The 23,515-nt window shown below is 41.6% G+C and overlaps 1 protein-coding gene across 6 annotated transcripts in view; it reads right to left on the reverse strand.

Moving 5' to 3' along the window:
• The window catches only part of EML1 (EMAP like 1), a 143,241-nt gene that overhangs the window by 80,157 nt on the left and 39,569 nt on the right, over positions 1 to 23,515 (reverse strand). Inside the window, exon 1 of one of the 6 annotated variants that reach the window (XM_064176347.1) lies at positions 9,719 to 10,339. The exons of 4 other annotated variants lie outside the window; for them this stretch is intronic. In XM_064176347.1, the coding sequence (XP_064032417.1) occupies positions 9,719 to 9,785 (67 nt within the window). In that variant the 5' untranslated portion in view covers positions 9,786 to 10,339. Of the gene's footprint in view, positions 1 to 9,718; positions 10,340 to 23,515 lie in introns of those variants that run through there. One more of the 6 variants, XM_064176727.1, reaches the window with a different exon arrangement.

Genomic DNA, 23,515 nt, shown 5'->3' on the forward strand with positions numbered 1-23,515 from the left:
AAAGCAACACCAAAGTACCACATACAAACACTGTGCAGGTTTTTCTGTCAGGATAGCATGTTAAACTAACTCACAAGTAGTTTGTCCAGTGTTAAGTGGGTAAAATCACAGAGAGCAAGAGAGAGAAGGGGGAGCAAGACTTTCCTCTAAAGCTGCTGCATGGTATATGTTAGCTTATCTGCCCACGCTATTGGAGGCTGAAAGTGGGAATGGATGGCTGGGGGCAAGGGGGCATCAGGCTTGTGCCCAAGACTGGAATCCACTTAACCTCAGGCTCCTACATGTTATACTGCCTTCCAGCTCTCACAGCTCTCTGACTTGTTAACCTTTACTCCTAAGCAACCCTGTACACTTTCTTATCACGTAACATCTGAAGGACCAAATATCCCTTATTCAGTCTCCCCACCCATGTCACAGTGTATTCTTTCTCTTCATTGGAAAAAAAAAAAAGAAACATTATCACAATGTTATTCATCTTCAGAGTTAGTAGTTAGAATGATTTTATTACATCAATGCGCATCAGAAACAAGGCACATTTTGTGAGAAGATGCAGATAAAATGAGAAATGGATAGAAGGAAGGAGGAAAGTAGAAATTACTGGGCTTTAAAATAACTGAGCTTAGATCATTCAACGAAACTGAACTGTTGTAAATGCAAAGCCTTGATTTTAGTTCTGTCCAATTGATTAAACTTTGCTGAAAAAAGTTTAGTTTTTAATTTTCAGTCTGCAATAATCTTTCTGATAAACAACTGTGGAAAAAAAATCTTTAGACCTACAGAAGTGCAGCTCAAGCTCAAGACAGCACAAGTCTTATGAGGAACAGCTGAGGGAACTGGGGTTGTTTAGCCCAGAGAAAAAGAGGCTGAGGAGAGATCTTATAATGCTACCTGGAAGGAGGTTGTAGTGAGGTGTCTGTCAGTCTCTTTTCAAGTAACAAGCAATAGGATGAGAAAAAGAAGCCTCAAGTTGTGCCAAGGGTGCTTCAGATTAGGTATTATTAAACAAAAACAACAAAAAAAAAAAAAAAAAAAATTCACAGAAAAGAATTGTCAAGCATTGGACCAGGCTGCCCAGGAAAGTAGTTGAGTTACCATCAGGTGTGGTGCTTAGGGACATGATTTAGCAGTGAACTTGGCAGTGTGAGGTTAACAATTGAACACTATGATATTATAGATATTTTCCAACCTTAACTCTTCTATGACTCTGAGAGTACCATAGTGACTTGTTCACAATGCTCCTTCTGCATATTTCAGTTTTGACACAGAGGGTGCTCACTTGATCACCACCACTCATCTGTTTTTTATCTATATTATACATAGAGTCTTGGAAGCACTCTGCAGTAGCAAATCATGAGCACTTGAGTGCTGATGTGTTCTTGGTGCATGGCATCAGCTGGTCTAAGGTAAATGCTGAGATAGATGTACAGATACCTGTGCCCTCGCTCCCACCTGTCGTCTCGCATTTCCTGCTAATGTAGCCACAGAGCTAAAATGCAGCATCTTGAACATATATCTTTTTTAAAGTATTCTGTCCTTTGGTTGCAATTCTTGCAATCAAGAAAAGGTTCTCTGTATGCTACCTGGAGCTGATTCTAGCCTACACATCTGCCAGACCACCTACCAAAATCCCAAATTTTAAAAGCAGATCTTTTCTCACTTCTCAGTAGAGAAAAGCCTCAAGCCTTGCAAAATATAAATGCTTAACTTAAAATTTGTATGTATAAAATCTTTTGTCCCAAAGGATTCTTAATTAGTTCATTAAAACATCTGATCACAGAGGAAATTACTTATTTCCAAACTGAAATACAGCCACCACAGGGACCACACACACATAGACATGCTCTCTAGCAGAAAAGAAAGAAAAAAGGAAAAACCTGCCCACACACCTCCCTCTGTTCATGACACTATAGAGAGTTATCTAAATTACAGTGCTATACATATTCTACTGTGAGAACCAAAATAGCTAAGAATTTGCATTTCATTTCAACTGGATGGTGCCATGACTGTTTTCAAAGCTTGAAACTGTGGCACTATTGCAGTCCACAGCCAAACTCCTTTCACTGTCACAGTTCAGGCCTTCATCTCTTACCCTAGACCACATTAGTGATTGTTTACTGTGTTACGCTGAGCTCTTTTAAATACACTTTATAGCCATGCCTCAATTTATGGGCATGAGCTCCTTAAATTTTCATTTTAAATTCAAAATTCGATTTTATGGTCACAGATAGGAACCTTAAAAAGATGGTCTGATTTTTTCAGATCGCTTGAGTGTAGTCCTGTCTGTCACTGCCCTATTATTTTGGCCTATATTTGGAAGCTGAAAAGCAAAAAAGCAGAAGTGCAGACACTGGTTTCAATAAAGACTGGTCTGAGTCTCAGGATATGCTAATGCCTGTCAGGTTTTTATCACTTAAGATAAAGACCCCGTTGCCCCCTGTGGCCCAGCCAGTCTTTCCAGACCACCCATCTAGCCGCAGACCTCGCTCACCTCCAAGAAGCCATCCTCCACAGGCATGCAATTCATCAGACTCTGAGTGGTAAGACCATGTCATGTAACACATTTAACATGATGTGCTTACTTCACGGTCAGGAGGAGGACCCACCTGTTGGACCCTGCAAGCTGCTTAAAGCAGAATCTTCATCTGGGAGATGGAAAGATTCTTTCTAGGCAACAGCAGGTCTGCGTGAAATGGTTTGGGAAATGCTGGGCAGGGAAGGGGAGAGGAAGTAGCAGAGTGGTAATGTGGTTTTAGTGAACATAAAATAAATATCAAATTGACTGTTAGCATCCTCCTCAGATTTCAGGATTTTATTTTTTCCCCCAAGGGGGAAAATAAATAAGCTGCTCCTAATGATGCTGATTTCACAGTGCAAAAACCTTCCACAGCCTCAGGGAAATTCTAGACATCACTGTCCAGTACAGGAGCTGAAGTGAGAGATGTCAAAAGCTGCTTCTGTTTGTTGTGGGTTTTATCACAATTGTAAGAAAAAAAACATACAGTTTTCATGAAATACAAAGTTTTTACAAAGCTTTCATTAAAAAATACTTGCCTTTCCTAGCTTGAAACAATGACTGTTTCTTTTCTATCTACATATCAAAATGTGCTCACCTATTCTGTATCTTAGGAACCTCACATGATAAAGCTTAGTCTGGGCTCATGTTCACACAGAATTTTCAGATGACTACAAGCCAGTAGGAATGTTTCTTAGGTTGACCAGCAACAGATCATAGAAGCTACATTAAAACCCAGAGAATATCTCTTCTTTCCTGCTTCAAATTAAATACAGGGTCTATGCTACTAAGAAATGCAAACCATTTTTATGACAATATGTTCAGATTTTTACTCCAAAAAGGCAACCAGCTACTATGCTCCACAATATCTTAAAAATACTATTAAAGACCTCCAATATTAGCTTTCAAGACAGTCTATTATATTTATTCAATAATCAGTCATTTCAAAGCAAGACAAGAAAATGATGGACCATGTCAGATTTTACTCTTTGGAAGTAATGTAGTGTGGGCATGCTCACTTAATTACTTTCCAAATAATTAATTTAGTGAAATTACGTTAACATATCATTATCCCCACCCCATCTCCCTAAGAAACCTCAGGAGCCACTTCCACATTTTAATTATGGAATGGATGAACATTTAAAATCATTTGTCACAGAAAAATAGCATCACCCATAGTTCCTTCTGCACTCCCTCCAAGCTTTCACAACTCCTTTTGGTCATCCAATTAGTGTCATTTACAAACAGCAAGCACTCCAGTCATTACAACATTTCACACAAACTTACTACTTATTCTCTCACATCTTCCTCAACATTTTAATGATCAAAAGACAGGTTCTTCATTACAGCTTCACAAACTTTCTCGTGACAAAACAACTGTAGCATCAAATTTAAAATCTTCACCTTAAATTTCTAAGGAAAGGAGAAACAGGAGGGAAGTCAGGATAAAACCTATTAAAATTTATGTCACCGACTGGCATACTCTCTCACTGCTTCCTCACGTGCTCACTTCTTAATAATGTGCTTCTCATACAATGTTAATCCTTATTTGGATTGTTTGCATATGGTTTAAGCTTCAATAAAATAATCTGATTTTTGCTATTTTTAATTAGAACTTAAAACACGTGTTTTATCAGCTCTGTAAAGTACTATTATATTTTCTAACAACTCCTGGAAGATCAGATAAAGTATGTTTTTCTGCAGAGAGCTCAATGCTTTAATTTGCAATTCTGTATGTTGTTTTATTCATGATAAAGTACTTGATACTTGTAGTTTCTCTCCATAATGCAACACTGACACAGATTCTCTATGCACGTTTGACTGTCACCAAAGGATTCTCTCATGGCTGGTCTACAATTTCATTTGGTTTTGAAAGCTAAGTTAAAAAAAAAAATCCAATAACTGCAATTAATGCTATCCATGACAAAAATGAGCTTTAGCAATGCATGATTTGGAAATAAGTGCCTAATTAACAACAAAATAATTTTACTTCTACAGTGTCTTATTAAATGCAGTAGTTTGAGTTTTAATAGGCTGACAATATATATTGTGAAAGCATCCATACAGCAAGTTATTTTTATTTCATAATGTTCTGATTTATTATGCATTCAATTGCTGCACACACCAAAATATGTGTTTCTGTATGGCACCCCTCTCCTTTATTGCAGGATAGACATAGAAAGTTCTAGAAGCAAGTTGATCAAAAGTAATCAACTCACATTTTGTACTACTCTAAAATGTGTGAAAGAGACACTTAACATAGAGTCCAACTCAGCATTACATTTATGAGTTGAACTGGAATAACTCTTCCAGAACAAGTCTCAGTTGAAGGAAAAAAAACAAGCAAATGCTATCCAAGCAATTCTGATAATAAAACCTTCTGCTGTCCTACAAAACTTCATGTAGAGTATCTCCTCCACTCCTGAGTTCAGAATATGTTGCTGCCCTGGAGACAACAGGCCTAGAAAAGAAATGTCAAAAAGCCTGGTTTGTCTGCGTCTCTGTAGTTACAGGCTTCTGAGAAAAGCAGCAAACATGAATAATGCTATTAGCATGTTTGCAACATCTTTTTTAACATGCTTCCAACATCTTTTCATACACACAGTGTGTGAATCTGCCCAGTGAGAACCAAATTAAATTCAGTTTCTCTCTGCATTATTCCTAAGAAGTGATCACAGCAAAACAAAACACAGGCTTTTCCAACCCTTAACAAATTTGAACTGAGAAGTAGTCTAAAAGCTGTAAGGCTCAGCTTACCATTGTTCCTTCCCTCATACAGTGTTGTGTGGTTTTGGTCCATCTGTAGGAAGAGGGTACTTAGAAGCTCAGAGGGAAGAAGGGTGAGAATCAAATAGGAAAGAGGAGCAGGCTGTCAGAACAACATTGTCCAGAAAGGTTTCCTGTTTGCAGAATTCACTTCCTCACTGACAGGGCATCACTCCTCTTGCAGATGCATGAGTCAGAGAGAAAAGGTACATAAATTCAATCTATTGTCATAAGTGGTGAGTAATTACAGAAAGAGAAGACTCCAATGGGAAATAAACTGACCAAAAACAGTATACGGACAGACTCATTCCATTTGCTTTTCATGACTTAAAAGAAATTATGAGTGACGCTTACCAAAACTGTTACCTGTCAAAAATCTCAATAAGATGATTTAGTAATGTTGAGATAAGACAGGAAGCAAAAAAGAAATGTTACTTTTAAAGAGGTTTGGGGGGTTTATTAGTCTGCCTTTTTTTTTTTTTTTTCTTTCCTCCAAAAAATGTTAATATAGTTGGTATCACTTCAAAATTTTTTCAAACTCTAAATATTTCTACTAGCAATTACACTCTGGGTAATCAGTTAAATGGAACTGTGATTAATATTATGGAATCCCTTGCCAAATAAATCAATTTCATTAAGAAAAAAATTACACTTTTTTTTTTACTGCATTACTCAGATACTCTAAACTTGATGTTTCTGTCCAACAAGGTATCTGTGGTTGAAATGTCCATTTGACAGCTATAAATTTCCCAATAGCCAAGTGAAGGATGTTAAAACGATGCTACAAGTTGTAAATAAATCAAGGATAAATTCTCACTTCCTTCTCTAAGTTCACACAAGCATTTTGTACAGCACAGGAACCACAGGTTTCACACTTTCCATTCTACATGCCTAAAAATCCTGTTCACAGCCATTGAAGGCCATATTTATTAGGTCATTGTTATGGATATTAGTGGATAGGGATTGCCGTCAGAGGACCCACAAACCTCTGCCCACATCCTATGTTCCTCCCCCACTTTCTAAGAACTAGTACCGATCACTTCTGCAGCTCAACATATCAGTTGAAGGCAAGATGAACACTGTAATTCCAGTACATGCCTTGCTCTCTAGAGTTCAGCACAGTTCACTCCATCAGTTTTTAAGCAGATGCTAAAAACCTTGACATTATCCTGCCTTATCACTTATCACTACTTTTATCTTCATCTAAATAATACATTACTAACACCTTGATAGATAAAAATAATGGTTTCCTACCCAAGAACTACATAAAAGTTACATCAATACCAAGGAAGGTATCTATAACCAGGCAAAAATTAACATTAGCCAAATTTTACTTTTCAACATGCAAATTAAACTATCAGTGCTCCTTACAACCTGGAAAGTGAGATATAAGCTGAGAACTGTCCTTAGATAGGCATCAAGAGGAGTTACTCTGTGACTTGTAGAACAAACAGAACAAACACAACTAGCAGAACATTTTTTGCATCTGAAGAGACTGTCCTCTGAAAATCAAGAGACAGATTTTAAATAAATGCAGTAATTTCCTACAAAGTATGCACGTCCTTTCCTCCGTGTTTACACCTAAGGAAACTAAGGCAGTAAGAATGAAACAGCTTGCCTAAAATCAGATTGCAAGTTTGTATTTCTTGCTTTGATGCTGACACTTGTATTCATTAACAATGTTTCTCAAAAGCGAGCTTACCCTTACTGTTCTGTAAAAAGTTGACGAAAGTAGGCATCTTTGAACTAGCTGTACTAAATATTTGGCCTAGATTTGAGACATGAAGCTCAAAATTAGTATGTTTTCCTCACCTCTTTCTTCTCTCCCTTCTCCATTTACCGAATTTCTTACATGTCGCAAGCCATAAAAACACGTTGCTAGACAATGACACAGGCTATAACTGCATGTGAGTAAAGGGGGCTGGGGATAAATTTCTGCTTCTGAACACAGCACCCCTTCTAGAGAGAAAGGGAGTAATTGCTAGAGAGAAAGGGAGGCTTGGAGTTAAGTTTGCCCTCATACTACTCCTTTCCTCTCTGATCAGGACCTCCAACAGCCAAGATGCTACTCCATTATCTCCATCACAGTCTCTTGCCTGCCATTGCTTCCTTCCTCCCCATCCAAGCAGAAGGAAGGGACAGGGAAGAAGCAGCTGGAGCAGTCCTTGGCCTCAGGCTAGAGCTCATTTGCTAACCTACCGATGACAGGTTACTTTTTCCCAAGCACAGGCTTCGTATCCTGATCTTTCCAAGCATGACCTATACAGACAGTTTTTAACAGTTTCCTCAGTCTGATGCCATCAAACAATTCCATCATGTCTTTATTGGTAAAATGCTCACTGGCCATTTCTGTATTTTACTTTACTCTGCATCAAAATCACATTTTCCTTCATGCTACCACCACTTGTTTGAGCTATGTAGTTCTTCTTTATGCCTGCCTCACTCCCAACTTCATATTACATTTCATACTAACCATTATATTGCAAGGGCCTTCCACTTCCCTCTGAAAAAAAATTCCCTTTTCAACCTCAAAATCCTCATGAGCATCCCCCATCTGCATTTTTTTTTCTTATGGGTCATGTGTGTCTGTGTGAAGGATCTGATCATCTCAAGGTAGAATTGAAAAGCCTGATTCTCTTGTCTTTCTCACCTCATCTAACATGGTCCCACTCATAAAAGGCTTCAAAATTCAATCACATTCTCTCATAAACACAGAATAATAGCTGTGTACAAGAGCCCTTGAATTCATTCTCTATAATGAGATGACAGCTAGACAAGCAATCCCATCACTAATACATTCTAGAATATAATACTTAATCATTAACTAAGATTTTTAAACCTGTGTACAGCATAAATACACACAGCTTATTTCTGTCAGAGGTGCTCAGATGGGAGTAACAGTTCTCAGAAACAAGCCACTCTATTCAAACTGTTCAGAAAGTGCTGCCACTTCTCTTTCAGTGTCCATGGAATTAGCATGTGTGGGGGGGCAGGAGCAAAGCCCAGGGATTTTGGAAGGCAGTTTGCTTGTCACTGGCTTAGAGTACAAACTTTGAAATACATTGCTCTATGCATTCTTTCTAGAACTGCTTACCATGAAATATTTAAGTTTAGGCAAAGCAGACATCAGCTATTAGCATACAACCTCTGTACACAATCATAGTTTCGTCTCCTGAAGAGCTCTGAGAATATAGCATCACCTCACAAAGCCCACACATGCAACTCATGTCCTGAAAAACTGCACCCACAACCTCAGGGGCCACGTGCATTAGAGTTCTCTGCTAACTCGTCCCTCTCTTGCATCACACCATGAAGAAAACCATGTAGTGTTTATCTTCATTGCTTCCAAGAGGAGGCAGCTATGCCTGATGCAGTTGCTGTCATGAACCTGACTCCAGCTGTTCAGAGAGCAGCATAAAGCCAGATCACTGCTAAAGTCCAGAAAAAATATGAGCTTCACAAAATGAATTTTCAGTGAAATCCAGTTTATGAATGCTCACAGTTCTGCCACTGGAAAGCAATAACTAGAATCAAAATAGGGTATTTTGAGCTTAATATTTACCATGAAGAGCTCTGCGTAACATTGAGGGCATCGCATTTCTTTCCCCCTAAATAACAGCAAAGACCAGTTTGCTGAATAATACCCAATACCCTGCGAGCTGATCTCCAAATACCTCCTCTGAGGATACCAGCAGTTCCTCACCTTCCTTTTTTACTACCTGTCACTTAAGCCCAGCAGCTCCCCGTCACACTGCCACCCAGGTGACGCCACCACACCAGTAATCCCTACCTTAAAAAATAACAGGAACAAAAATGAGTTACTGCAGGCCAACTACCTTAACTCCACACAAGCATCTGACACCTTCGCACTGTCCCTCACTGCTGCGAAGAGCCGCTGGGTGGGCTCGCCGGGGAAGGCCACGGGGGCGGAAGGACACCTGCCCCTCTGCGCCGCGGGGACGGCGCTGGCCGCCGCTGCGTGTCACTGCGAGTCTGAGTCGCAGCCGTGCGCCCACCGCTCGGGCGTACGCTCGGTGGAGACATGCAGCGCTGGGTGACCGCCTGGGCTACCAGATCTGCCCGACAGGCAGATACATATACACGTATCTATCACATACACATATACACGTACGCACACATATCTACACATATTCCTGTGAAGTTCCTCACAGAAGCACCCCCGCTTTGCGGACTGGAAGGTTTCCCGCTGTATAGCGGGGGAGGTTGAGGGAGATGAAGTTTCCTCCCTTCTCCTCCTCCTCTCCCCGAGTTACGCTGCAGAGCTAAGCGGCCCTACCCGGCGGACACGCCGCCGGCAGCCTCCGGCAGGCCCGCTCCCGGGGCTGACTTCCCCGCGCTGGCCTCCGTCTCCGCCCCGCCGGGGCGCCGGGACCCCGCTGCTCGCCGAGGGCGGCCGCGGGAGGCGGTCCCCGCCCTTACCGTTGCAGAACTGGAGCAGCGAGGAGGTGTCGTAGAGGCTGCTGTAGCTGGAGAAGCCGTCCTCCATCCTGCCGCTGTGCTCCCGGCCTCCCCTCGGCTGTCCCGGCGGCCGCCCGCTGCCTCCTCGCCCACACGCTGAGTTGCGGAGGCGGCTGGGGCCGCGGCGGCCTGCTGCCTGCCTCACTCAGTTGCCATGGCAACCCATTCACTCCGCCGTGGTTGGGGCGGCGGCCGCTCTTCTCCGCCGCTGAGGCGAGGGGGGAGACCCGCGGGGCGGGGCGGGACGCCGTCACTGCGCGGCGGCGGAGAGGGGGTCTGTGGATGTGTCTTATTGGCCGCAGGGTTAGTGCCGGCGGTTCGCCCGGCGGCTCTGTGGCGCGCCGCGCAGCCTACCCCCGGGCGCTTGCAGGCAGACGGTAGATTCCGGCGCCGCGCCGGTGGCTGATCCCTGCTGGAGCACGGGATCTTGCGGAAAGAGAGCTGCTGGGTGGGATGGTCAGGGCACCACTCGCTCTGGTGGGGAGAGGCGGAGGGGACCCCGGTGCGGCGAGGTGAACGAGGAGCCGCGTCTTTCGGCCAGCGCGGCCATTTCTCTTCAACGGATGAGCCGGGCCCCTGCGCCGCTGAAGCCAGGCCGTCATTTGAAAGAGAGGCTACTCCCCGTTGCCCATGCCGCGGCGAGGGGCCCTGCCTCCCGCCTGACCGTGGGACCCAGTGAGCCGGGGTGTCCTGATCGGGGCGAGGCGGAACAGAGCCACCTCTGCTGCCTGCGTGCGGAAGTACCCGGCGAGGGCTCGGGACAAGCTAGCCCTACGGCCGGGCGAGGAGCTGCAGATCGCAGCCTCTCTGAATCGGAGGCAGAAGTTGTGTAGTTGCTGCTGAGGCAGGCTGCCGACTGGAGAGCGCAGCGCCCAGTCCCGGCATCCCTCCTTGCTGCCGTAACGCCGCTCGCTGCTGGCTTGGCTGGCGCTGCTCTGGCTTCCTCCACTGAATAAACAGCCTGCGTGTGATCACACCTTATGTCCTCCGCTGGTTGCAGCGGCGATTCAACCACAGGCTACGGGACAAACTCCTCCGTATTGCAATTGGTACACTAACAACAACAGAAGACATATACTCTATTTTGTTATGCTGTTTTATATAGGTTTAACTATTTGGTTGGAAGAATATTATACACCTTTCCAACATGAGATACTAAAATAATTCTAACCTTTTATTTTTTTTTTGGTAGGTGTATTTATAGTGCCTATGGTGAGATGAGGGTAGTGATACAAAACTTCTGGCTAGTAATGCTGTAAAATTATTTTATACCTTATGAGCTTCCATTTCCATGCTAGGGATGCTGAATAGCGTTTTTATTTTAAGCTCCACAAAGGACACAAGGAAAATAGTGCACTCCATATCTATACCAACCTTTCAACTTGAAAAAATGCCAAAACATTGAACAAAGCCTATCTTCAGGTCTCAGACCTTTCAGGGGCAGTTCCATCATGTGGATCCATTTACAGACATAGGTTCAGTAGATGAGTCTTTTCACTAACCACTAAACCATGGTAGTGCTAACACAAAAATATGCATTAAAACTAGGCAGAGATATCAGTTACATATTAAAGCAGAGCGAAAGGTGCTCCCTCTGGAATTGCCAGTGCCAACAGCAGAGATGAAGTCATCTGCAACACAGATACTTACCTAGCCTAGTGGTGCTTAGCTTATATCTGACAAAAACAACTGTGTTTTATAGCTGTGGACTATGAAATAACAGCAATTTGTCATAGTTTATATATCTTAAAGAAACAAGCAAGGAGGAAAAAAATCACTTCAAAAATACTAAATACTATAGATTTTCATAGTATTTTAAATGAGCCATGATTCTTTCCAATCTTTAACTCAGAACCCTTAGGTTTTCTTATGGCTTTTTCATTTGTAAGCCATCAAACTTTTCAAAGATGCCACATTGTTCTATAAAGTGATACACAGAAACATATATGTGCATGTGATTTTTGTCAGAAGTTAACAGAAAAAATAAGCTCATATACATTTTTATCAAGATTGTTGCCATCCATGATCAGGTTATTCTTTCTGCGATTGAGAAGTGTTTTAATGTGGTGATTTTCCACCAGCTAGAGACAGTTTCAGCACAAGTAGTGTGCATGCCATAAGATGTCAATGTTAGCTTAACCTGTACCTTCAGAGGTGCAAGTTTGGCAAATAGATCTCTGAAGTCTGTGCTATCTAAAAGTATTATATTGGTAGTAAAAAGTGTGTTGTTAGTGAGAGTGTCACATAGATAAAAGCAGTAAACTTTTACAACACCTACTAAAGCAGAAGGAAGGACAAAAAGGAGCAATGTAGCTCTGTTTTGGAGAGCGGAAATTAGAAGTTACTTATAAACTCAAGTCTAAACCTGATCTGAACGCAGCAGTGTTAAAGGAAGATACAACATCTGAAACTTCACAACAGATTAGCCACCAAAACCAGTTGTGAGGGTGTCAGGGAAGCCTACCAGCTCGCCATGCTGCAAATCAGCTCAATGATGTGACAGAAAATGATGTCATCTCCAGTCTCTAGGCACTGTTATGATTCCATTATATTCTGAGGGCAAGGGTTAGAAAAGGAAAACAGTTTCATAATTTAATTGCAAGGATTTTGAGACCTGTTACAATCTTGTTATGCTAAACTGCATCTTACAACACAAAGCAAAAAAGAAATTCTGTCTGGCTGTGGGAACAGTGGGACAATGGATCAGAAGGATGCACTAATATGTCTCTGGAAATTATGCTGTTACGGCAAAACAATGAAAACACTTCTTTTTATTATCCATTTTCCAGTGAACTGTAGCTTTGATCATTTGTACAGATCAAAGACAGTGCATGAGAAAATCAGAAATCATATAGGTGGGAATGTGGCATCCTGAGCAATAATACAGTGAGACTGGTGCACCTGGAGGGGTGTTGCCACTGTATGCTTGTGCATGCTATTGTTGGCAGTGTCAGAAACTCTGTATTGCCTTACATTTTTTGAATCTGTATTTTGTAACTAATGATTTGAATTTCTTTTGTATTAAGTAGTGTAATACAAATGACTGTTTTCTAACTAAGAACAATACAGCTTTTACCTGTCCCTAACTGAATTTTCAGGAGTTTGTATTCCAGCTTCAGGACAAAGAAGCCTTACTTTCACTCCCTGTTAAAAGGCTACAGTGAAATAATGTTGGTGTTTTGTGCATCCCTATTGCTTTTAAACTTCCATTTTATTTGCATTACTAATAAATACATTTTTAAACATCACCTTGCAGCAGCTTCATATCAGAAGTATTCTAGTTCATAACTTTCAGCAGTACAGAATTCTGTTGTAGCTAATGATGTTCAAAAGTCAAGAGTGAGCTGTTGAGTCACCATGTCAAAATGAAACAAAGAAATCTGAGTTACATTGTCCTCTTAAAATCCACTAAAATAGCAGACATTGATGATATAAATATCACCCCTGTTGTGCCTACATTTAGCAGTAATGCTGAGAGAAAACACCCAATACAAGCCTGCTTTGCCTGGCTGGTAGAGGAGGACTTTTGAAGAGGAACTTTCCCATCTGGGTCATTTCCGTGGCTGGTGAGATGAAGTCACTTGGTAAGCAAAGGGCTCTGAGATGTGGATGTCAGTGGCAAAACCTACTGTGGAGAGCTGCTAATGACATCAGGTGTAATGGGCCCTTCCTTGCAGTTCCCAGGAGTTGAAGGCTCAGTTCACCACAGAAGCTGGAAGGTTCTTCCTTCAGGTCAGTGCAATGTATCTCTGCTGAATAGATCAGGAAATCTTGGATGGCTGCTATGCATACTGAACAAATTTTGTAGCTAGAGATATCTTCAATGGCCAAAGCATCTAGTAACATCAGCAAATGTGCTGGTTTTGCTAAACTTTATCAGTGGATATAATTATAGCATATATTTTACCATGACTAACTTCTGAAGAGCCTCTTGAGCTCTTCAGCAATCATCTGATAGGTCACATTTACTGCAGCATGATCAAAGAGAGCTGAGCTCAGTTCCGTAGCTCAACTGTATTTCCACTTAAGACCTCAGAGTTCATGTCACTATTTACAGTCTTAGTGCTGCAGTCAGACTCTGCCTGAGCCTGAAAGGTTTTAAGTTGTGTGTTTGTTCAAGTTTTGCCTTTCCTCTATTGGTAGAGGTTTTACCCATTAAAAAGCTGAAGCACTGCAACAGCAAGTGCCTGGCCACAAACTACAATCCACAGCACAAAGTACCACGTGTGTGCTTCTTTCTGCGTTGTCTATCTCTGTTGTAAAGCAGAAGAAATGGGCATCTCTTCCAGACATTCATCACCAGCTTTGGGAGGAAGCTGGCATCAGAGCACAGACACATTTCACGGCACGGTGCTCTGCCTCAACGCTGGTGGACTCGGTGCTTCAGCAGAGCAGGGCTCAGCACTGGGCAGTGGTGGTGCCCAGCAGCAGCAGGCTGTGCACTGTGTCAGCCTTAGGGAAGGGAGAGTCAGTGCCTGGAATTTAGGCACTTGCAGGATGAGATCAACACTTAACAGAGAGGGGCTCTGGGGTTAAGTTTTTTATATAGCTGCCTAAAGTCTGATGAAATCCTAATTTAGATTTAGTTGGTTTTGTTTGCCCTTTCACTTCAGCAAGCAGCAGCAAAGATGTTTGGTTGGTTTTTTTTAAGAGAATTTCATGTGGTGAATAATTGTATTCATTCTTCAGAGTGGCTTTTCCTCACCACTAGACTATCTCTAGGATTTAGAGTGGAGTTCTCTGTCAGGGCCCTAACACAAGCTCAAATAAGGATTTTCTTTCCTCCTGTGGGGTGGGAAAGGAAGAAGTGCCTTGCCGCCCAGTCTCCTTTGTGAAAACACTTCAACCGCTGGAATAATTGTTCATTCTAAATAGCAGGACTCCAGCATTTCAGCCACAGCAGGGGGCTTCATGAATGTCACTACAAAGCATGCTTCATGCATGTGGGAAAGATGGGGCATAAGGGGAAGATCACCATTATGCCAGCACAGTCTGAGCACATTAAAAATACAATATAACAAATGTGGGATGAAACCATCAAAGGTATGCATGTTTTACAATCCAAATGGAAATATGTTGCAATATGTCTGTATACATCATGTTGTTTTGAATGACATGTATTGGAACTATGGAATTTTCCCTATAATTAATGTGAATATTCTTAATCATACTGCCCAGGACAAAGAAAAATTGCTTTACAGATTGATTAATTTGTAAATACAAAGAGAAGGCTTTGAAGATGAAAAGAATAATGCTCTGCACATCTGTGACTCTCCCGATTCAAAGAGGAGAGGCTGCTCAGCAAACAGTGGTGCTTTCAGACTTGCACCACCTTTCTGAACTAAATGTAGCCTTTATTTTACTTATTTGGAAAATGAGAGGGAAAATATGACACAGCTGAAGTCATGCCGGGAAGCCAGGGACAAAATCAAACCAGAATAACCCCTAGTGGAGTACACTAACTATTGGACTATCCTGTGTGCAAAGACTGAAACTATTACTTGTACAGTTTATTATGAAATGCTTGCAAGCATAGTGCCTGCAGTAGAAATACCCTTATTTTTGTAAGGTCCCATGACAAGTTGGCTTCAATACCCTTCAGTGTCCATAATGACCAGCTGCAGACTTCTTACATTCTCATGTACAACATTATGATACTAAACTGATGAGAAGCAAAATATACTACAGATATACATGGAACACAACTCCTTTTCCACCTCTGCACAATCTGTGCTGATGGGAATAGCATTTCTGAGATACTGGTGCTCTGAGAGATTGATACAAAGAGGTACAATGATGGATATCATCACAAGGAAGTGATCTCTGCACTCTTGAAAATTATTCCTATAAAATTTCCAATTCTATCTCAGCTTTACCACACTATTTTTGGTGGTTTCAGTTCTAGATGGGGGCTGAAAGCTTCCAGTAGCAGAGCTCTTTAAGATGCGTTCAGGGGGAAGAATCCTACATCCTGATAGAGTTGCTTCTCTGGTTTCATGTACAATGGTTTTGGCACAAGTTCACCAGTTCATCTGCCAAGGCACCAGAAGGTCATTCCTACAGGTCTGTGTCACTCTCCACAGAGAATTCACTCCCAGCAGAAGGATCTCTCCTGCACTAACTGAAACCTGAGGAAGCCTCAGGCATGTAGGCATTGAGGAATGCTTTCAGGTGAGAATGGCAAAGGGGTGTTTTTGTTTTTCTAGCAGCACACAGACCCTCCTCCTGCATATGGCTGACACCATAGATTTATTTTCCTTTTAGTTTCTCTCTTATGATTATGAAGATGTTACTATTATAATAAATATTTCAGACCTGGAAATAAATGGAATTGGATAAACAGAATAAATATTCTATTTTATGCATACATTTGTGTCATATCTTGTTGGAATTTAATATCTGGTTTAGACTTAGCCACAACAATATAAATCTGTGCCTCCTGGATTGTATTACAGAAGAAAAAGACTAGAGGAAACTGTAATGCAGATTTTTTTGTACAGGGTAATTAAATAGTAATATAACCAATTGATCATTTAAGGTATACCTAAACCCCACCACATTTTTAACAAGATGGTGCTAATACAGTCATTCAATTCCAGTTATAGACTGTGAATTTTGATTTGACCATGGCAATTTAGAAAAATATGGAAAACCCAGAAGCAGAAAACAGGATATATATCCAAAGGATATATGTCAGCTACACTGTGAGAGATGTCTCTTTACTCTGCAGACAGATACTCACAGCATTTGTGAACAGAAAGAGGCGTCTCCGTTTCTTGCATTTCTTAGCAGAAAGGTGGTTTAAACTTGTATCACAGTATCACCAAGGTTGGAAGAGACCTCATAGATCATCAAGTCCAACCCTTTACCACAGAGCTCAAGGCTAGACCATGGCACCAAGTGCCATGTCCAGTCCTGCCTTGAACAGCTCCAGGGATGGCGACTCCACCACCTCCCCAGACAGCCCATTCCAGTGTCCAATGACTCTCTCAGTGAAGAACTTTCTCCTCACCTCAAGCCTAATTTCCCCCTGGCATAGCTTGAGGCTGTGTCCTCTCATTCTGGCACTGGCCACCTGAGAGAAGAGAGCAACCTCCTCCTGGCTACAACCTCCCCTCAGGTAGTTGTAGACAGCAATAAGGTCTCCCCTGAGCCTCCTCTTCTCCAGGCTAAACAATCCCAGCTCCCTCAGCCTCTCCTCGTAGGGCTGTGCTCAAGGCCTCTCACCAGCCTCGTCACCTGGACACACTCAAGCATCTTGTGCCTTATTAAACCTGGTATTTGCAGTTTCTCACTCTCATGACATTGTTTCACTGTTTCCAGGATCCAGCACCATTAAGGGCATCTCTTGGGAACTAATGTGTACTAAGAAAATGTACTGTCAGCCATGTAAATAACAAAGCACACATAAAAATACATGTGTAAGGTGTTCAATATGTTAATGTTAAAAAGGGCTAGCCAATCTCATTTACATCACTTTCTCCATTTGCAGTACAAACTGAAATTAGTGATTTATGTTACTGGAAATTTGGCCAGATATAACTAAACTACAGCAAGCATCTTGAGAGATAACTGGGAAAATATGGCATTTCTTTTGTAATTTTATGTTGTACTTGCTTTTAGTTAGGAGTTTATTGGGAAAGCTAATCTGTGTGACTAAACAAGTTACAGAAAGATGTTGCAGAATTAACCTGTAATCTAAACTTCTGACATCTCACATGCCCATTTACCACCTCGGCTAACCTATCTTAATGTTTTACTTATCATTGAATTTCTGTGAGCTTTTCCAGGGCGGGTAGAAGTGCAAGAGGGTGGAAGGCAGGATGACCTACAAGGGATACGTGGGAAATTCAGCCCACTCCAGTCACAGATTCCTCTGATATCTGCCAGAACGCAAGACCACCTACATTGAGACCTTCATCTCTCCACTGCTTTTGCTGCCTCAGCCCATTTCTGCTTTCCTAGTACAAGACCCCAAGACACAACCTAGGGATGGAAGAAAACAGTTAAATCATCAGCTAATCCTAACTTCTCTGGCTCATGATAAAAGCAATAGGGAATAATACTTTCCTACAGTTTTCAGCATTACTTTACACTCATTTCCAGCATGGGTCATAGCTTTTGTTTTTGTGGATAACTATAGGTTTCTTTTAAATTAAACTCTTTTATTTACTTTGGAATAGAATTTGGCTTGGAAGAGAATTTATTGTTCAAGTCTGTGCAATCACTCAAGCCCCATATTGTGCTCAAAAGCAATTTTGCATGACATGTGTTTTTCAAAGTAGTTTATTTTTATTTTTAGCAAGTATATCCAGAAATTTACATAAATTCCACATTTCACCTCTTTTTGACATGTAAAAGCTGAGAGATAAAATACAATAAAGCAAATGGTTGAACCAAAGAAGCTTTCACTGACTTTCCCAGGAACATGAATAGGTATTGGGCTTTAAATCATAGAATCAGGTCCATACAGTAATGAAATATTTGACTTTTGAGGAGGGAACACTGGTTGTTCTTAAAACACCTCTGCCAGCCATTGCAAGGTGTAGGATTACTAATCCTCCTCAAGAGAAGCCATGCATGGCATTCTTTACTTTGGTGGTAGTATTCAAGGGAGCCCTAGACAGAGGAAAAAAGTAATAGGGGCAATAATGACAGTCTCTGAATGAAGCCCTGAGAAATAGCCCAGGCCCCGATGCCTGGCTGCCAGCCATCCAAGCATGAAGAACAATCGTGCATTTGTTTCGAATACCAAGTCACCTAATTTTAAAAACACTTCCTGATGCAGCCTTTTAATTCTTAAGTATTTCACCACCTGACATTTCTCTCTCAAGCTTTCAAAGAAGCAAGAGAAAGCCAGAGCTATGGATAAGGGAAAGAAGGGAGACTAAAAGGATTTTGTCATTAGTGCAGTCATAATTCAAGGGGGAGAAAAGGCAGGAATACAAGGTCTTTTCAACTTCTGATGCCCAATAACCCCTCCTTGTCCCACCGCTTTCTGGCAGAAATAAAGAACAGAATGTATCTCAAAAGAAAAATATGTATTGTGTGCCATAAATTACACAAGCAGATGCAGCCATGAACAGAAGAATTAAGAACATAAAACCCCTGCAGTGTGCATTGCCTGATGAAGGCCTGGAAGTTGCCAAGGGATACTGCATGACCACTGTGCAGCCCAAACTAGGGTCTTGCTCTAAACATCATCCTGCAGCCCTGTCATGCAGGGGCTTACTGCATTTTCCTTCACATTCTTCTTCTTAAACAGCTCTTTTATATATCAGTAGCTGTTTAATGAGTGTTTTGGCCATAACCACCTCAGGGTATGTTTTACAGATGTTTGAGAAATCTTGCAATGAAGAACTTTGCACCCTTTCCCCAAATGATCTCTTCAGTTAAATATTCCCATATGGAGGTGAATGAGTCCCCCTAAACTAAGGGGTGAGTAGAATAGGCCAAGGTCCAAATCTTATCTGCTCTGACCTTGCAAGAGGACTATGAGTTTCAGTTGAGTCTTGATTTCATTGTTTTTTATTTGTTAGAAGAAAATGTTTATGCTTTATAGTACTATGTACCAAGATCACAGCAAATAATTCAGCTAAGTGCTTAATGCTCATCAGAGGCTTCATTCAACTATGCATTTTTTGGCAAAGTTAAAACCCTGGATTCAGATTTTTCACATTTACATACCTATAATATCTCTCCACTCCTTCATGACATCTTTTATTTCAAGCTATTTTCTTACTCAGCAATAATTTCACCAGAGGGAAAAAGTTCAGCAACATAGAGTCAATTTAGTCATATGACCAATGGGGAAAAAGTGTATTTCAAAGAAGTTAATGGCATTTGTTTTGTACCAGTAGGGTCTTTTAAAGAGAAAAATCTGTATGAGACACTGCAAAAAGTCATTTTGCTAGCTTCTCTCTTCCAAATGTCATTTGGTGATTATCCAAGAGTAAGGAGCAAATAATACTTTATGCTGGAAAAGAATAGATGTGACTCATGATTTTCAGCTGTAATACATGTGAACTTGTGGAAAATGATGCAATTAGAGACTGGAGGCAGAGCAAATTTTTGTTTACATTCAGCTCTGCCCAGCAGATCAGAACTGCTGGAGAGCTGCAGAAAAAAAGGCCTTTTTTCTCTTGCTTGTGTGCTCCATGGGCTGTGTCCTGCTTGGAGTTCTACTGTATAGAAGCTATTGCTTTTATAGGGGAGAGTCTTGACATAATTTAGCATTTTGTACTTTTTCCATTCATCTGGTGAAGACTGTTTGCTCTTCCATTCATTCACCATTTTCTTCCACATGAAATTAGGAAATATGGCATATGAAGACTGAAACTCAGGATTTTTTTCCATTCCTGCATGTTTTCCTTTGGAGCTCAGAAACACAAGTCACCCCAGTGTAGTAGAAGGAGAGGAAATATAGTAATAAAGTCCCTGGCTTCATCACAAGCTCCTTTCTGACCTGACTGGAAGAAAGTATATGAAAACAGGCTGAATGCTTCAGAGTAAGTATAAATTAATGACAAGAGTATGTTGAGGTAAAATCAGAAAGACAAAAGCACAAAGTAAAATGTAAGCAGGATCAGTGAGGTAAGAAGATACTGTTCTACATGAGTATATGAAGAAAGCCAGGAGTGTTCTGGTCACTGAGGGATGCAAGACAGCTACGATGCAGGAAATGTGCAAGTTCTTAATGCCTTTTTTTTTTGTTTTTTTGTCTCTGTCTTTATTAAATCTGTACTTCAACAAATGTCTTAAGCCAGTGCTGTTGCTGGAAAATATAGTTATACCACTCTTGCTCCACTCCATCCCCACCTTCTCGATGCCTTCCTTCATCCAGCTGCCACAATGACTTGTAAAGGGCGTACAGAGATCTGAATGGGGAAATGGTCCAGCTGAAAATTAAGCTAGCAGATAGATGGTTGTTACTTGGATCAATTAGTTCTGCAGTTTGAGTCATCTCAAGGCTGCACTGTACAGAGATTTTTTTTTTCCAAATAGCTAGGCATGTTTACTTCATCCTGTGATATTCAAAGGGCAGACTGATCCCAGGATGGCTTCTTACTGTCTCTGAGTAGCCAGATGTATATGGTGTCAGAGGGCCAGAAATAGAAAAGCATGACACTTATCTTTAAAATGGGGTGGGGGCTGGGGGGGGGGGAGGGGGTTAAACTCAATTCCTGCCCCAAAATCTAAGGTTGTCTGGGAAAAAAAAAAAATCTTGAGGTGTGCATAGAAAATAAAGGAGAAGTGGGCAGTGTTCAGCTTTGGTTGTAAGAACAAAGTCTGTCAATGTGGTCTAGTTCTTTCTATGACTGCATTGTGCTGTGGAGAGGGGAAAGGCTGTTGGTGTCATAAACCTCAACCGCAGTAAGACTTTTTGTAGACTCATGATACTCTCATAAGTAAACAAGGAAATGCAGCCTTCCTGAACTCTGCAACACCTGTTCTGAAAAATTTAAGACTGTACAGGTAATTCTACCTAAAAATTTACAAAAGAAAAAAAAAAAGAAGGATTTTTTTTGTCCTTAGTCTCATTATAATCCACATTTCCATTAGTGACTGAAAAAGGCAGCGGAAGACTTTCACAGTAAAGGAGCTTGGGAGCTCTGCAAGTATGCCAGTCAACAGGCAGATTTAAATTTAGAAAGATCTTGGCAGCTTGAAGGAACTATTGTAAAAGCAAGATAAAATGTACTGAGGACCAGTGCAAAGGACTACACTTAGACAGGAATTATCTGCTGGAATATGGATAATAACTGTTTAGGAAATAGCTTGACCAAGGGTAGATCACAAAACAAACATTGAGTCAGCTATGTTGTGCAGACTGAAAAAGACAAATATCTTACTGTGATGGATAAATAATCCTGAAAAAATGTATGAAGAAATCCTTCTGGCCTTTTCAGCATTAACAACACCTGTACTGAAGCATTAAGTCCAGTTTAAATTGTTGTATCAGGGAAGATTCTCATTTGGCTTAGACATTAGAATAAAAAAGATCTTTCCAACTATAAGGGCAGTAAAGCACTGGGATTAGTGAACGAGGAAGTTACAGAGCATCCATTTGTCTAAGATAATCTTAGACAAATATGTGTCTATTAGATGCAATATGCCTTGGGTCATATTGACTAAATGAACTCTCACTGTCTTTTCCAAACTACGTTATCTGTGATCCACCTCACCAAGTTATTGTCCAGCCCATTAAGATTTCTGGAGAATGATAACCACAAGTCCACATTTATGGGCATCTTGGTGGTGTTCCTCTCACATGAGGTTCACAAGTAATTGGCTGGACTGTTTCAAATAATCCCACTTTACTTCAGTTACTCTCAATCTGGAGTAATAGCAATTAGGACATTGCTCTGTTTTTCTGTTCTGAGGAGATCAAGTCTTGTCAACATTTAAGTCACTGGCAATATACTCCCACCATCCCCCAAGAGCAGCTGATGAAGAAAACAGTTTAGTTAATGTCTTACCAGAAAATAAAGTCTACATTAAAAAAAAAACCAAGTCATGCATATGTTTCATGTTTCGTCACTGAAACATGGTGGGACAGCTCCCACAACTGGGATGTTGTCATGGATGGCTATGTACTGTTCAGGAAGGATAGACCAGCAAGATGGGGTGGGGGAGTTGACCTCTATGTGTGAGAGCAACTGAAATGCACTGAGTTCTGTCCAAGGCAGGGGGCAGAACAGGTTGAAAGCTTGTGGGTAAGAATTAGGGGATGTGGAAAAGGAGATGAAATTGTTGTAGGCATCTACTATATACCACCAGACCAAGAGGAAGATGTTGATGAGGCCTTCATACAATCAACCAGGTTGGAAGAGACCTCCAAGATCATTCAGTCCAACCTAGCACCCAGCCCTATCCAGTCAACTAGACCATGGCACTAAGTGCCTCATCCAGTCTTTTCTTGAACACATCCAGGGATGGTGACTCCACCACCTCCCTGGGCAGCCCATTCCAATGGCAAATCACTCTCTCTGGCAAGAACTTCCTCCTAACATCCAGCCTAGACCTCCCCTGGCACAGCTTGAGACTGTGTCCCCTTGTTCTGTTGCTGGTTGCCTGGGAGAAGAGACCAACCCCCACCTGGCTACAGCCTCCCTTCAGGGAGTTGTAGACAGCAATAAGGTCACCCCTGAGCCTTCTACAGACAGGTGGAGGTAGCCTCTAGAGCAAACTCCTAGGTACTCATGGAAGACTTCAATCACTCTGATATTTGCTGGGAAGATCACACAACCAGGCACAGACAGCCCAAAAGGCTCTTGCAGTGTATCAATTATAACTTCTTACTGCAGGTAGTGGAGGAACCAACAAGGAGAGGTGCATTGCTGGACCTTGTATTAACTAATAAAGAGAGACTGGTTGAGGACATTGAGGTTGGGGACAGCCTTGGGGACAGTGATCATGACATGGTGGAGTTTAGTATTCTAAAGGGTAGAATCAGAGCAACAAGTAGAATTGCATCTCTGGACTTCTGCAGAGCTCTCTTTGTGCTCTTCAGGGACATGCTTGCAGAAATCCCATGGGCTAATGCTCTGGAGGGTAAAGGAGCCCAAGAAAGTTGGCTGATTTTTAAAGACCACTTCCTCCAAGCCCAAGCTGAGGAAAAAATCAGGTAGACATGCTAGGAGACCTGCATGGTTGACTGAGGAGCTCCTGAAAGAAATCTCAGGGAAGAAGGAATCTTCATGGAAGAAGTGATTGGCCACTTGGAAGAACTATAGAGAAATAGTCAGGGCTTGCAGG

This window comes from Pogoniulus pusillus, chromosome 1 (assembly GCF_015220805.1).
Source record: "Pogoniulus pusillus isolate bPogPus1 chromosome 1, bPogPus1.pri, whole genome shotgun sequence".
Classification (NCBI taxonomy): domain Eukaryota; kingdom Metazoa; phylum Chordata; class Aves; order Piciformes; family Lybiidae; genus Pogoniulus; species Pogoniulus pusillus.